Source organism: Lycorma delicatula, chromosome 9 (assembly GCF_047948215.1).
Source record: "Lycorma delicatula isolate Av1 chromosome 9, ASM4794821v1, whole genome shotgun sequence".
Taxonomy (NCBI): Eukaryota; Metazoa; Arthropoda; class Insecta; order Hemiptera; family Fulgoridae; genus Lycorma; species Lycorma delicatula.
This window is the reverse complement of record NC_134463.1, coordinates 57,331,370-57,347,964: the sequence shown is the minus strand read 5'-3', so window position 1 is coordinate 57,347,964 and position 16,595 is coordinate 57,331,370. Positions and strand designations below refer to the sequence as shown.

The following is a 16,595-nucleotide window of genomic DNA, read 5'->3' as shown; positions in this document are numbered from 1 at the left end:
CAATTGTAATACACAAGTCACATACACACACAAGCACATTTCTGAGAAAAAAATGGTCATATTCTTTCTAGTCTAAAATTGAACATTTTACATCGTATAAATGTCGTTCAAATTGTGTAATAAAACTGATTCCTTTGTGAATATAAAAAAAATAACCGACTTAGATGCCATGTAAAATGATTTTGTAACAGCATTTTAAAACTGATGCCGTATGTAACCAGTTCCAAGGCTACATGATCTGAAAAGGTTAATGCTATGAATCTGTATTCAAATACTTTATTATTGCTATAATGTGTTTTGTCTGTTTATGCCATCTGGCATATGCTTATTATCTCTTTACAGATGATAATTTTATTGTTTTATATTGTGTTTAATGTACGACGTAGGCACTTACATCAGTGTTGTGTACTGCATGAAGGAATATTTTTCATTACAACATTGCGCATTTTAATTGTTGATGTTATTTGTTTTATATTATTGTAATTTAATTTTTAAGTTTGTTGGTTAGTTTAAATTCTTTGCTATACTAATACTGTGTCCATGCGCTGTTAATGACACTTCATTTGCACCCAGAGAAAAAGTATTTGATAGCAATGTTCTTGTGTATATTAAGATTTTTTTTTTATTGTTGTATGAAAAAAAACAATTTTTAAAAATGTTGCAATTCTTCTTCTTTACTTAATATAGTTGTTGATTAGAACATAGCTCTGTTTATTTGTTTTTAATTATTGACTTATTACTGATTTCAGGTGTAGTAATAAAACATGGAGAAATTAAATGCATTATGGGTGAGGGAATGCCTCAATATAAGAATCCATTTGAAAAAGGTCGTCTTATTATTCAGTTCCTTGTTAATTTCCCCACTTCATTACCTCCAGATGTTATACCACGTCTTGAGGAATGCCTTCCACCAAGGTTTGTTGTATTTTATCTTCAAAAATGACTTATTTTCTTGTAATCCATTATTTCATTATTATGATGAACTGATTTACCATACAGAGGAAATAAACAATTAAATGCTGTTAATTGAAGATTTGAAACGGTTAATTATTTAATTAATAATCTAGAACTGATGTCTTAGCCATTATAGGTGATTGATATATGTTAGCAATTGTGCTATATCAGCAGTCAGTCAAATTATTTTAAATTCCCATTTTTTGTTGTATAAAACAAAATTTTCATTTTCTCTGCCAAACATTAATTTCTTTTTGAAATTAAATTTTCATTCTTTTATTTACAAACTACATGGGACCATATGTGGTCTGCATGAAAATATGGCCTAACGTTATTGTCAAAATCACAATAAGTGTGAAGCACTACAAAAGAATATTTTATTTCAAATCTTTATCGTAATTACAATCTTCACTTAAATCCCAATTACTTTTGAGAGAAACAGCCATACAATATTATCAGTATGATACTAAGATTTGCTGAACAGAGGATGGATGACAGCAATGTGCTGTTGCAGCTACAACCGACTTATGTTACTCTGTAAACTCACTACTCATTGAGCTGAGCTGGTGATTTTATTATGTATAATCTAATTTACTAAAGAATAAATGAAAACTAAATTTTCAGATTTGAAATTAAATAAAATTTGAACCAAAATTACACTACCAATGGTGTTGTCTTAAGTATTGATAATGAAGTTCTCATTAAGTATTAAAACTAACTATAAACTATATATAACTCTTAAAAGATAATAAAGTCACAAAGAATTGTTCTGCTGGGTCATGTGGAAAGAATAACAAGAGATAATGCATGGAAGAATAGACAGGACTAGAAGAAGCAGGCCAACAACACACTGGCTCTAAGGATGTAACAAAGAATCTGACAACAATGGGGAGATGAAAAAATGAAGAGGGCGGCAAGAGACAGGGAAGATTGGAGGTGGATCATGGAGGAGCCCAAAGCCCACACCAGGCTGTTGCACCAGGATAAGATATGTTACTCGTAAACGATAAGAAAGCGTTAGTATACATATTAATTTTACCTGAGTGAGAAGTAATGTATGGCTAATACAGGGTCATTCACGGGAACCTGATGTTTTTAAAATAATCATAAAAAATTGAATATTTAGTTTAAAAAAGTTTTATTGGTACTGAAACACTTGTTGAATCAAAGCATTTGTTACTTACTCATGAACGAAAAATTATGTCCGGCAAGTGATGTCTATTTTAGGCAATACATTGTTGTAGCCTTTCACGGTAACTGGCCTCAATTCTTTGCAGCATGTCCACATCAATCTGGGTGACATGATGACGAATTGCGATCTTTAGGTCCTCCAATGTACACGGTTTATTACTGTACACACGCAATTTCAGAAACCCCCACAGAAAAAAATCACAACTACTCAAGTCGTGGGACCGAGGGGGCCAAGGAATGTCGCCGAATCTGGAAACAATCAGTCCCGGAAACAAGTTACAGAGAACAGCTATCTTTTCCCTCACTGTGTGCGCTGTAGCTCCATCCTGCTGGAATAACACATTTTTGAAAATCGATTCGTAACTCAGGAGTTACGAAACCGGGGAATCGATTTCGAATTTTTTTGCAATTTTTTATTTTTGAGTTTGATTTTTCAACAAAAATTTTTTCGTTATAATAAGATATTTATATTATATCATTCAATTGATTAATTATTATGTTACAAAAAAGAAAAAAGATAGTTATATTATAATATATATATTATATATAGTAATATAATTTATTTAAATATAACTATTTCTCCCTTAATATTTAATCTTATAAAATATAATATTTTAATTCATAAGTGTTATATAAATTAAAAAATTTATTATATAATCTATACTCTTTTATATTTAAATAAAAATAACCTCTAACATTATCCTAATGTTAGGGGTTATTTTTATTTAAATATAAAAGAGTATAGCTTTATCTTATGTTTTTGTGGCTTTAAATTATTAGCTTTTAAGTTTATTTTCATCTATTTTGAATCATTTCTTTTTTTTTGTATAAAATTAGGATAATGTTAGGGGGTAGCTTTATCTTATGTTTTTGTGGCTTTAAATTATTAGCTTTTAAGTTTATTTTCATCTATTTTGAATCATTTCTTTTTTTTTTGTATAAAATTCGGATAATGTTAGGGGTAGCTTTATCTTATGTTTTTGTGGCTTTAAATTATTAGCTTTTAAGTTTATTTTCATCTATTTTGAACCATTTCTTTTTTTTGTATAAAATTAGGATAATGTAGCTTTATCTTATGTTTTTGTGGCTTTAAATTATTAGCTTTTAAGTTTATTTTCATCTATTTTGAACCATTTCTTTTTTTTTGTATAAAATTAGGATAATGTTAGGGGTAGCTTTATCTTATGTTTTTGTGGCTTTAAATTATTAGCTTTTAAGCTTATTTTCATCTATTTTGAATCATTTCTTTTTTTTTATAAAAAAAAAGTTTTTGTTTTTCATCCCTGGATGAAAAACGTATTCAACATCGCAATGTAATGATCAGCTGTTGCAGTTATGGCAGCGTCATTTTCTTCAAAAAAATATGTTCCAATAACACCGACCTTTCCTATTGCACACCAGACAGTCACCTTTGGGCTATGAAGTGGTCTCTCGTGAAGCTGATGTGGGTTTCTTTCTGCCCAATACCGGCAATTCTGTTTGTTGACGAAGCCATTCAGATGAAAATGGGCTTCATCACTCATTAACAATAACAAATTTTCATTCTCTTCAAAAATGGTAAGCATTTGTCGACAAAATTGTAATCGCTGCATGAAATCTTGCTCGTTTAATTGCTGCACGACGGCTATCTTGTAAGGATGGAAATGCAGGTCTGTATGCAGAATTCGTCTTACCGTACTTGTGCTCATTTGAAGCGCTGCTGAATGCCTCTGAAGAGAGCGGCGTGGGCTTCTTACAATGGCTTCCCTTACTCGTTCGATGTTCTCCGGAGTGCTAGCAGTTCGTCGGGGACCCGGTGGTTTTTTCTTCAATATTGAACCACTAGTTCGAAGGTTGTTTACCCATCGCAACATTGTGTTACGAGAAGGGACACTTACATTACGATGGATATTAAACTGACGGCGGAAATCTCGCTGAACAGCAGTTACGAATTCGTCATTTCGAACAAAACTGTCATACGTGTGCAGGCGTTGGTCTAGCGTCAACGGCTCCATCTCAATGACTAAAATGTAAATGCTATGAACAAAGGAAACGTCAGACATCAGCCACGTGCCCCTCTCACCACGAACGCCCGGAGTATAACCCTTCAAAAACATCCGGTTCCCGTGAATGACCCTGTAGTACATTGGAGAGGATAGTATTCTACAACAGTATATCATAGATATCAAGATACCACCAGTCTGTCTAGCAATTCATTCTCACCCTGCACATCTTCTGAACTTTCTAAACTTTGAAAAATATTGTTTATATTGTTCTAAATAATTTTTTTTAATTTAAATATCCTGATGCTGAATCTGTCAGATGAATAGTTGTACTATATTTTAACAGTTAAGTTCATTGACAATGTACCATTAACATGAAAAATTGATAGTGTTTATTTTGCCAGATATTATGTTATGCTCATTAATGTTGTGAAGTTTTGTATGGGCATGCTTTACTTATATAAATGTGGAAGAGTGTAGAAAGTAAGCTAAAAGAAATAACCTAACATAATTAAAATTACTTTTAATTTCACCAGTAGCTAAAATTTAGTGCTTGTCCCCTAAGCTCACATGGAAGTACAGTTTTATAGGAATAATTGCATTTATTCCTATTAAACTTTATTGCATTATAATATCTGTTATAAATCAAAACTTCTGTTGCTGTTTAAAACCTAAAACCATTAATGATTAATAACGTGTGTTTATTTTTAGGTCAGGACAAATGGTTCCAGATAATGCAGAAGAATGCGAATTGGAAGATATGGACCCAGAACAAGAAGCTCGACGGCAGGAATATAGAAATGTGTACGATGAAGATGAACCCGGCTCACATGGACCAAATCGTGTACAATGTGCTACTCACTAACCTGATAATAATTAAATTTAACTATTAAATATTCTATTACTATTGTTATTATACATCCCATTTAAAAAAAATGAAGATATGTCTCAACATAATTGTAACCATTTATTACTGCAGTGAGTTACATTCTGTGTTGCACTCTCTATGCATATATATATATATATATATATATATATATATGCTTATTGTTAATTAAAATAAATTTGTAGCCGTAAGGTCTTCGATATTTGCCATAACCCAGTTCATTTTTTTTCTTCATATATATATATATATATATATATATATATATATGAATTTTTTTTAATTAAGATTTTGTTGAAATTCCATTTATTAGTGTTTTTAAATTCTTATATGTTGTCAGGTTATCTTATTATCGTACTTAAATTATAATCCCTCAACATAACGATGCATTTAATGCAGAAGTAATATTTATTGAAATAAAAATTATGTTCTTTTCTTATTTGTAACGTATAAGAATTTAAAAAAATATTGTTGTATAAGTTGTATTTTTAATATTCTATTTAATTTAATTTAAATTATTGTAAATTAAATTTTGGAATTAAAATACATCTTTATTATATATACATTAATGTGTTTTTATTTTTTGTTTGTTGGTTGGAAAATACTCTAAGTTTTTAAAATGCTTAGTTTTTGTTTTAATTAATTATTTTAGTTGTAAATAAATTAATCTGTGTAATCTGATTGTAATATTGGAAAATATGCTTTACAAACCTGAAAAATTTCAATACACCCAACTAGACAAAAATAAAGTCTAGATTTTTATAGTTATTAATTTTTCATTACCTTTATTTTTAAAGTTGTATCGTTTTAGATATAAAAATTAAATCATACTTGAAAGAAAGTATGTTCTGATTGGTATAGGAAGAAATTCTTTTTACCCAAGAATGATGGATTTATGCAGCATATTTATACTTTTATTAATAATAAAATTTTTGTTATAAATTCACTTGTATTTTGAGTAGAAATCATTTGAGTAAATGTACCTGCACAATACATACACGCGCATGCAACATTGAGTACTAGATGTTGTAAAAAAATATACGTAAATCAATTTTAGCAGGAAAATTTTTTTTGATCTATTTATTATTTTAGTTCTTTTAATATATTTTTTATAGAAAAAAAATCCATAAAAATAAATTATACTAGAGTAAATGAACCAGTATTTTAATAATAGTTGCAAACTATGTCATTTGTTAATATACAAGCTCTTCTTATTCTCTAAGAATTATAAGTTAAATTTTAAAAAAGCTCCAAATTTGTAATATTGTTTATTATGTAGTTGCGACTAAGATAATGGGGATCATTTTCATGTATATTTTGCATACATTTTTTTTTAGAGTGTAAAGACTCTAATATTTATGTTTACATAAAAATGCACTCTATATTGAAAAGGGGATTATTAATAATAAACAAGCTCAGATAAATAAGCTAAATCTAAACTTAAAATAAAAGTCACTTTAAGAAAAAAGGTTTAATCCTTATAATTTTCAGTAGCCAATATCAATGAAATTTTTGAGAATGTGTACATTTTCTACTTGCCTCTAACACACAAAATGAGAAAAGGTAAATGTTTTACCCTAACAATAAATTTTAATGTTAAATTATTTGTTTACAAAAGGTTTTTCTAATAAACAATGTTACTCTATAAAGATATGTAAAATTTAGGTTGTCAAATTTTTCTAGTTTTTTTTTTTTTTTTTTTTTTATTAAGCCTTTGTTAGGGTTCATTATTTATATTTTACTTTTGTATTCAACTGGAAAGATAACGATAAATAGTTTTTCAGAATGTTTTGTTAATTAATTTTTTTATTATTTATAAGTATTCGTGAGTAGCAGATATAGTAGATTGGTGCATTTAATTCATTATTAGCACTCCTTATGTCACACTATTTAACTAATGATTGTATTAGATTCCACCACTTTGTTGTTAATTGGAACTAGATTGCATCACACATTCCTTCCTTGGTAGAACAATATTTTACAATAATTAAAAAGAAATTTTGTTTTTCAGAGAGGTTAACTTTGTCTGATTGTTACTAAGTCTGTAATTTTCTAATTAAGTATTTTAATTGCACTTTGTGTGAACAGAAATTTATTAATAAATATTTGACAGTAATTTGAAAGCTTCTTGTACAGTGCATTATGGCAATAACATCAAGTGAAGCGCCTATATATATATATTTATAATAAAATAAATAAGTTTTGCTTATGGATGGCCATGTAAGTATATGACCTATAAGGTCATAATCCATTTTTTCTAGCAACACAGGTTATATTTGGTTAAATAGATCTTATATAAATTCTTGAATCAAAACAAGGCAGTTGCTTTATCATTGACAGAAAGTCAGTATTGCTATTTTGTAGTCATATAGCCCAGTGATAAATTGTGAGGTTTTATAAACATATTTTAGCAATATCTCTGTTGCTGTGTATTCATTAATTAGAAATCAATCTGTTTATGTTAAATTACTTAAATAGAAAAAAGATTGATTAGTTTAATGCCCTATCAACTTGCATTTTCATTCACCAGTTTTCATGTTATTAGTAGAATGCATTAAATATATAGAGGCTAGAGTAGTATTAATTTTCATTACTATGTTATATTAAATAATATGTTCAGATTGTGGCTGTCTGTACTGAAGGAATTATTGTACTATTATTAATTACTATAAGTAATGAACATTTAGATTAAACTTTTTACTGTGACCTCCCTGAAGTTATCTCTAATCTTGAGTACAAGTTCCTGGTTTGTTACAGTATTAATAAATTAAAAGATTTCAGAGGTTAAAGAAAATTAAATCTTTTTCAGTAAAGGAAAAATTTGTAAAAGTATTACGTCATGATTAAAATTAAAAAAAACTCAAGAGTTCTATATTAAAAGATAAAAATCTACCTTCCCAACAACACTGAAATCATATTTGGTTAAATTTTATTGGATAAATTGCTTGATTCAAAATATGGCAATTGCTTTATCATTGGATCAAAGAAAAGTAAGTATTGATCTAAAGTAAAGTTGGTATTGTTATTTTGTGATCGTATTGTTATATTGCCAATGTGGCAATGATTGCCACAAAATTCAGTATTGAGAAAGCTAATGCTTTTTAAGATCCACATTTTTACCCTACTTACTGCCAAAGGTAATAAAGGTTCTGTTTTAATACATTTTACAACAATATTTATTTTCAGAACTGAAGTAAATTGCTTGTTTTTTGCAGTAAAATTTAAAGTTTAATAAATATTCTTTTTATTGTTACAGGCTAAACTTATACTAGGGTTTAGCACCCTAGCTGATATAAGTTTTATCACTTATGCTAGGGTTTGGCATAAAAAGAAGAAAAGGCTTCAAAAAGATTCTACTTCCCCTAATCAAACTATTAACTTATTAAAAAAAAAAAACATGCCGTTTTACTCAGAATTTAAAATGTTAATTTATAAATCAAGCCTCATAATCAAACAAGGTTCAGATAGCTCAGAATATGTATACAAAAATGGGAGACTGAGCTCCATCACTACCCTACCTACTACTATTAACAACATTAACAAATGTTGTTAATAATTTTTATAATTGTGTTTGTTTAATGTTGAAGAGTAACATTATTCACTTTATAACAAAGAGATAATAATCAGAGATGTAACACAAAGGAAAAATATGTAATTCAATATTTTAGATTCTGATCTTAAAAAAGATAACAGGAAATTATACTAAGCTATATACTTGTCCCAAAATTCTACAGTTAGTTAATTATAATGATTGAGATATTTTAATAAAAAATTTGGTACTGTTAATATTTTTAAAATATGATCTCATTACGTGCTTCAAATGATGTAGGTTAGTCTAAACTGCTGATAAAATTTGTTTCTTTAAAAAAATGTACATTTTATAAATTTGTTATTATTAATATTTTATAATATATTATGAAACGAGTTAACTTTTATGATTTTCTTATTTAAAATTTCAGTGAAGTATTTTGAAAATATTTTTTTTATGAATTTTCTAATAAAGTGCATAATATAGTATTCAGTACAAAGAGGAAGAAAAAAAAAAAAAAAAAATTTAAACAGTGGTATATTAAAGATTTCTCACTAATGTAATGAGAAATAGAAACCTATGTAAAAGTAGCACTTGAAGTTTTAATGCAATCTAATAAATATCTTCATAGACTTAATCATGATAAAATCAATTTGGTTATCAGACACTAATTTATTTTAACACTGATAATCAACAATTTTTTTAAACAGACATTCAATTATTAGTGAGAAAATTAAGAAATTTTCTGAGATGAACAGATTTGTACATAAGATGTCAAGTGTTGAAGAAGATAGATAATATTATAACTTTGAACGGAATTGCATTATCATTATGATTTATTTATACTTTATTTTTATGAAAACTAATTTTTAATAAAATTAGTGTAACACAGAATAATGTACACCGCAGTGATCATTATTCCTTATTTACCATAATTATACATAATGGTTAAAATAAATAGATCTTATAACTTATATCAGCTAGGCTGTGCTTAAAAAATGTATATTTTGATTAAAGCTTATTAGATTTATTGATAAGTAATTTATTATCAATGTTAAGTAATTAGAACTGTTGAAATCGAAATTTTTCCTTTTTATTTTCAGGGTAAATTGATTTAAGTGATATAAATAAGTATAATTATTTCCTTTAATATAATGTATTTCCTCTGTTTAAATAAATGTTGTGCTCTACTCTTTTATAATAATAAATTTATTTTCTTTTATGGAAGTTGTTGACATTCCGTAACTGTAATAATTGTTGTAATATGTAACTCGGCTATTTCAGTATTTAACTGGTTAAGTTCTAGAAGAAATAAATAAAAAAAAAAAAAAACATTTAAGCAATTTGTTGTTTTAAACTGTATACCTTTAATACCAATCCATACATTGCCAAAAAAATGTAAAAACTTATTCCTGAACTCTGTGTTTCAAGTAAATTCTATTAATTATTCTTTTTTTTTTGCTTGTTAAAAAATACTTATTAATGCTTATGAAAAGTTTATATCTGTTGAGTACATTCAATTACACATTTACTCAATACTTTTTACAGCATAATTCATAATGATGAATAGTACAGCTTAATTCATAATGCTGTAATGGAAACTTAAATTAATACAACTAGTAACTACTAACCTGTTAAGAACAAATTAATATTAAATTGCCAGTATTTTATTGCTGTTTTCTTCTTTCAGTTTGGTGTTAGTTTACTGTTATAAACAGAAATATTCTGATTATTAAAAAATAGTATCTGTGATGTTTGACTAGTATCCCTGATCTAAACTTGATTGATTGTTTTGCAGTATTTGGAGGATTTAAATGAGTAGTATCTGGAAAATCGAGTGTGACAAAAGTACATTACTAAGAATAAAATTATATTTCCAATTATTACTCACCCATTTTAAATACTGGGTGAGCAACTTAAAATTAAACCAACCACAACAGACTAAATAATTGTTACATGTTACATTTTATTTATAAAACCAATTAAATTCTGTATTTACATTAACAAAAGTTTACATACTTTTCCAAAAGATGTTCAAGTGAGTACCAAACAAAGTGATGTACTTTTGTGCTATTGAGAGTTACCTGATGCAAAATGTTGATTTCTTGTCAAATGTTTGCCTTCACTTCATTAATAGTATAGGTATTTGATTCATCTATCCTTCAAATAGCATCAAAGTAAAAAATCACAACTGGACAAATCAGGGAACATGGAAGCTATTGCCCTCTGCTGACATTTTGTTCTGCAAAAGATGCATGAATGCATGCTAATGAATTTTTTAATTATGCTATTACACTATCTTGTTAGAAGAAATAGTACTCTTTGTATTTGTTAACTAACTGTAGAATTCTTCGAAAACTGTATGGCACACTTCTGTATTGATAAATCGCACAAAAACCTTACACCAATTTTCTCTTTGTGAAGTGGAATAACAACCGTGTACTGTGGATGCCTAGCATCAGATCTACCTGTACATTGACAACATTTTTGAGAATTCAGTCACAATAATTAAGATATTTTGGTTTGTTTGTTCTGCTAAATTGTAACATGATGTAATTTCAAACTTATGTCGTGAAGATTCTTGTGCATGATCTGTATTTTATGCAATTTAGTTGTAAAAATTGTGTTTGGTTTTTTAGGACCATTAGAAATGTTGATTCACCATATAAGCTTAAAGCTTATGATTGAGAATGTGAAATGGAATTTGTAGCAAATGAAAAATATCATGTCCGACTGGGATTGGGACCTCTAGATGAAAGGCCAAGACTGGAATTTTAACAGAAGGTTGCCTATTTTGTTTTACATTTGAAACAGACCCTTTATATACCATTTTTTTTTTTTTTTTTTTTTTTTTTTTTTTTTTTTTTTTTTAAGTGAATTGTGTAAGAATGAAACCATGCCGTGCTGAAGCATAAACTGTTTACAATTATGTGACATCACTTGTACCAGATGTTCAAGTAACATATTTACTATAATTGCAATTATTATTTGATCTTTAATCACACATCTGAATAAGATTATTCTTAGAAAAATAAACCTGTTTGTATTTTTATCCACAAATTATCAAATTAAACCTGTTTTTAGTTTGTTAATGTTTTTGTATTGCTCATTTCTTGTTATTATTAAAAATTACAGGTTAGAAATATGCCTCAGATGAAAATATGTTACCAGTTTTTTAAAAATTGCTAATGTTGATTGTAAACATTTTTACGTATCATTCAGAAGTCAAGCCTTCTCATAAATTAACATGAATGCCTCAAACTTGCTTGATTGTATGTGGGAAGTCTCTTTACATTGTAATAAATCCAGCTTAATCGGGCTCCTGCCAATTCTCATCTCTGATACCACTCACTGCTTCTGGAAAAGGTGGGAAAAATAAGCCGTAGTGGGAATTGTCCAGTGTGTTCATTCATGGTGTGATGACCTTAGTCGTAGTTGAATGTGGAACGATGGCAGATATGAATGCGTTCAGTGTCAAAGAGCATTTGTTAATATGCGTCCACAAACATCCACACTGGTAAAACATTATGAATGACTTTTTTATGTATTTTGGAAAATCGTCACAATCATGATAAATGTTACTGACATTGGAGAAGAAAGCTTTTTCAGTGGGATGTGTTCTTGATGTACCATCCAGTGTTGAGATCTGAGATGCGTGCTGCTGTGGAGGCATCAATTCAACAATCACTGATGCAATCAACATGCAAATGCTCTGCAGATTTAGGCATTTCAAGATCAACAATGTAAAAGGATTTGAAAGTTAGATGTTCTTGTCCAGCCACAGTCAATAAGTTGAGTGGCAATGATGTCTTTATGCATGTCAGTTAACACTTTGAAGAGCAAATGATAAAATGAACATCATGGTTTTCAGACGAGTGGGAGATTTATCAAAGCTCTCGTAACCGAAATATTTTTCCTGAGTAAAAGACAATCCTCAATTTTTAGAGAAAATCTTACCCTAACACCATCTGCCTCATTTATGATTTCAACTGCGGTAACAGCTAAACATCTTCTTGGTCCTTATTTTTTTTCAATGTTGCAGTTAGTCAACACACTTGTCTGAGAATGATCAATGAGTGGTTGCTTCCACTCATTGATTCAAAATTAATGGCATAAGGCATTCACTGTTATCAATACTTTTCAGCAAAACAGTACTCCAGCGCATTTTACTTGAATGACTGCAGACGCCCCAATGAAATTTTTCCAGATCACAGTCAGAAGAGTTAGCAGCTTCATTACTTGCCTTGGCCAGTAAGAAGCCCTAACCTCACCGCACATGACAATGCACTCTGGGGTTTTGTAAAAGAAGAAATCCAAAAACACAGATATGTTAATTATAAACAGGTACAAGACACTTTACGGTCAGCATTTGAAATGATCATGCTGTTGCAGATGAACAACCTGACATGGAGGCACGTACAGCTTTGCTTTGTGAGTTCCAATCACACAGACGTTTTAGATCCATAAAAGGTAGCTGCTTTATAATATAACTAGTGTAAAAGGACTTCCTCCTCCACTCTGTAGTATTTAGATTTTAGTGGTGATTAATAATAATTCTTATTTCATAATATAAATTTAGTTATAGTTTTCTAGTGTGTAGTTTATTAGAACAGGTAGATCTAATTACAGTATTGACATGTTGTGATAGACTAAAAGTGATTTACTCTAAGTTTGAACAAGAATGCTTTTGTGTGATCAAACACGTAAGCTTAATTATTCCCTTATTTCCCTGACCAGTAGATCCTGCTTTAAGTTTTCAATGATAATGTAATAGAACAGCAGAAGAGTTACTTGCAGCATTTGATATTGAGGAAGAGGAAGCAGCATGTGGTGTTAATGCAGTAATTATGCCACCTGATGTCAGTGAATATACCAACAAAGAAAATATTGATTATAACCAAATTGTTATTAATGATGGGGGTCATCTCATTACTTCTGATATCACTGGTTTCTTTGAAGTCCATCTTTACATTAGTATTGAACCAGCTAAATGTAAAATGACAAAAATAAAAGTAAAGGAACCAAAAACAAGTCCAAATTGGGAAAATTCTCTACCAACTACATAAAAAATTACTGATGATAGTTGGACGATCATAACTAAATGTAAGTGGATTGTATAGGTGTGGTAATTAATCACTGGATGCGTGAATGAACTAATATTTAATTTACAATAACAAGACTATTAATATACATTAAAACATTAATGATAACAAATAATCATATGTAACTATTTATGACCCGCAAGAGGGAATAACCAAGCCAACACAAAACTAATTAAAAGTATGCATTAGAACATGATATGACCCGTTAAAGGGAGAGGCGACGTCCATCCGATGCTTACACACGATCACCTCTATTGCAGAGTGTTTCAACTCGCCAACCGCTTGCATAGAGAGCGCTGAACATCAACCATACCGCCCGCCAAAATATATCGTATTTTCTTTGATGAGAACGACTTCACCATTTCACAGATTTGGGTTGGATGATGACCAATTTCCTCGCTGCTGCAAAGATGTCTAGTATTTGGTAGACCATTTTCGCCACAGTTGTCTAGGGAGTTGCTGGACCAGCTGCCATCTACTTAGTCTATTCACATGCATATCACTCGGGTCAGGATTTGGGAGGATGGTGAGAGGTTCTCCAACCAGGAAATGGCCAGGAGTAAGGTAGGAATGATCTGTAGGATCATCTGATAATTTGGACAATGGCCTAGAATTTAAACAAGCTTCTACTTGCGTAAGTAGTGTCATCATTTCTTCAAACGTTAGACAATTATTACCAGCAATGCGACGGAGATGGTATTTCATTGCCTTGACTGCACTTTCCCACATGCCGCCAAAATGGGGTACGCTAAGAGGGTTAAAATACCATTGACAACAATCCACTGATAGATTCTCCGAAATGGTTGTATTATTATTTTTAGCATGGTATAGTTTTCACGAAGCTCGTTAGAGGCATCGACGAAATTTGAGCCGTTGTCACTATAGATATTTGCACAGATTCCTCGGCGTGACATGAATCGACGAAGAGCTGATAGGAAAGCATCAGAAGTTAAGTCACTTACGAGTTCTAAGTGAACGGCGTGTGTAACAAGGCAAACAAATACTGAAACGTAACATTTAATGCGACGTGTGCCAGATTTTATGAATAATGGGCCAGGAAAGTCCACACCCGTGTTAAGGAAAGGTCGTGCAGGAACAACTCGCTTGCTAGGTAGACTTCCCATGAGCTGGTTATGTGGTTTTGCTGATAACCGAAAACAACGTGTACATTTATGTAGAATGTTTCTTATAATCCTTCTCGCCGAAGGTATCCAATAGTTGGATCGAAGTGAGCTGATCAATAACTGTGGACCAGCATGCATAAGTCGTTTATGCTCTTGCTCAATTAGTAGTCGCGGTGGTAAAATGATTTGATGTGTTTGAAATGGATGTTTGGAATTTTGTAGCCTTCCAGTAAAATTAAATACGATTCTTGGAACATTCCTCCTGACATGGAACTTGCGGACCCAGGATTTAATGTACCACAGCGTATCGACTTGCTGCTTGGGGCACAAGTTTTTATGAAAATATTTTTAATGGAACAACGAATACGTCTGGGTTTATATCCTGTTCTACAAAAAACACAACTCGGCTGGATTGTCAGTGGTGAATTTCGTAATCAAGATGAGAAGGCAACTTCATTCCCACAGCATGGTTTTTTCACTCGACAGTGCAACTCAATCAATGATCAGCTCCAAATGTTTTGGGAACTTGAGGAAATCAATACTCCAGCTTGGTCAACTGAAGAAAGGGAATGTGAAGAACATTTCATTGCTAATACGTCAAGAGACAACCAAGGGCATTTTGTGGTCAAATTACCCCTAAAGCAGGAACTTTCAACTCTCGGGGAATCCAGATCAACAGCTTTTCATCGCCTCCAAAGACTTGAACGTCGTCTCTCTTCAGACAAGCAACTACATGATGAATATCATCATTTTCTCGACGAATACCATAAACTAGGGCACATGCAACCCGTTCCATCAACTGGTCAACCCACATATTTTCTGCCACATCATGCAGTCTTTAAACAAGACAGTACTACTACTAAAACTAGAGTATTTGATGCATCGTGTAAAACATCTAATAACATCTCGTTAAATGATATTTTAAGAGTCGGTCCCGTTGTTCAACAGGATCTTTGTACAATCGTATTACGTTTCCGCACTCGTGAGATAGCATTTATCGCAGACATAAATAAAATGTATCGACAGGTTAGAATACATCCTAACAATTATGATTGCCAACTGATATTGTGGCACGATTCCCCGGCGGATCCAATACAAGAGTACCAACTCAACACAGTTACTTATGGCACATCGTCAGCCCCATATCTTGCAACCAGATATCTACAGAAACTGGCGGATGATGAATAATGTAACTATTCCAAGGGTGCAATAAGTATTTTAAAACATGACTTTTATGTTGATGACTGCATCTCAGGATCAAGTGATTTAGATTCGGCTGTCAAATTAGTCTCTGAACTACAATCTCTCCTCGCCAGTGGTGGCTTTCAGCTTCGTAAATGGGCTTCCAATAGTACTCAACTTCTGGAAACAATTCCTCGTGAAGTCAATGGCAATGCTACAATAAAAGCGTTGGGCCTTCGATGGCAACCTGCACAGGATCACCTCCAAATTGTTAGTGGAATTACTTCATCACATCAACAATTTCGGCCAACTAGTTTTACAAAAAGAATTGTCCTTGCTACCGTTTCGTCCATATTTGATCCACTTGGTCTATTGGCTCCTACAGTAACCGTGGTAACCTTTGGAAGTAGATTGCAGTTGATCTTCATAGAAAAATTTGATTTTAAAGAACGGATTTGTACATTAACATTATATTTGGACTCATATGCCAAGTTATTGAATGATTCTATTGGGACAGTATTCTTGAATCGTCTAAGTTGCAATTTCTGTACTATATCTTCAGTTTTGAAGTTTACCTGTGACCCATTATCCAATATAGCGCGACAAGTAACGTAATTGCCATTTTCATCTTGCACATTAATCAAGGCA

The 16,595-nt window shown here is 30.8% G+C and overlaps 2 protein-coding genes across 2 annotated transcripts in view; both read left to right on the top strand.

The window, feature by feature from the left end:
• Droj2 (DnaJ heat shock protein family (Hsp40) member A4-like) overlaps positions 1-9,878 on the top strand; it is a 29,377-nt gene extending 19,499 nt beyond the window's left edge. The window contains exons 7-8 of the mRNA XM_075375549.1: positions 750-915; positions 4,839-9,878. Of these exons, the coding sequence (XP_075231664.1) occupies positions 750-915; positions 4,839-4,992 (320 nt within the window). The 3' untranslated portion in view covers positions 4,993-9,878. The remainder of the gene's footprint in view (positions 1-749; positions 916-4,838) is intronic.
• Positions 9,879-15,032: 5,154 nt separating this feature from the next.
• LOC142330664 (uncharacterized) lies at positions 15,033-15,953 on the top strand. The gene has a single exon (XM_075376108.1). The coding sequence runs from the start codon at positions 15,033-15,035 to the stop codon at positions 15,951-15,953; it is 921 nt and encodes a 306-aa protein (XP_075232223.1).
• The last annotated feature ends 642 nt before the right edge of the window (positions 15,954-16,595 follow it).

Coding starts and splice junctions, on each gene's coding strand:
- LOC142330664 (XM_075376108.1), top strand. CDS start 15,033: ATGGAACTTGCGGACCCAGGATTTAATGTACCACAGCGTATCGACTTG.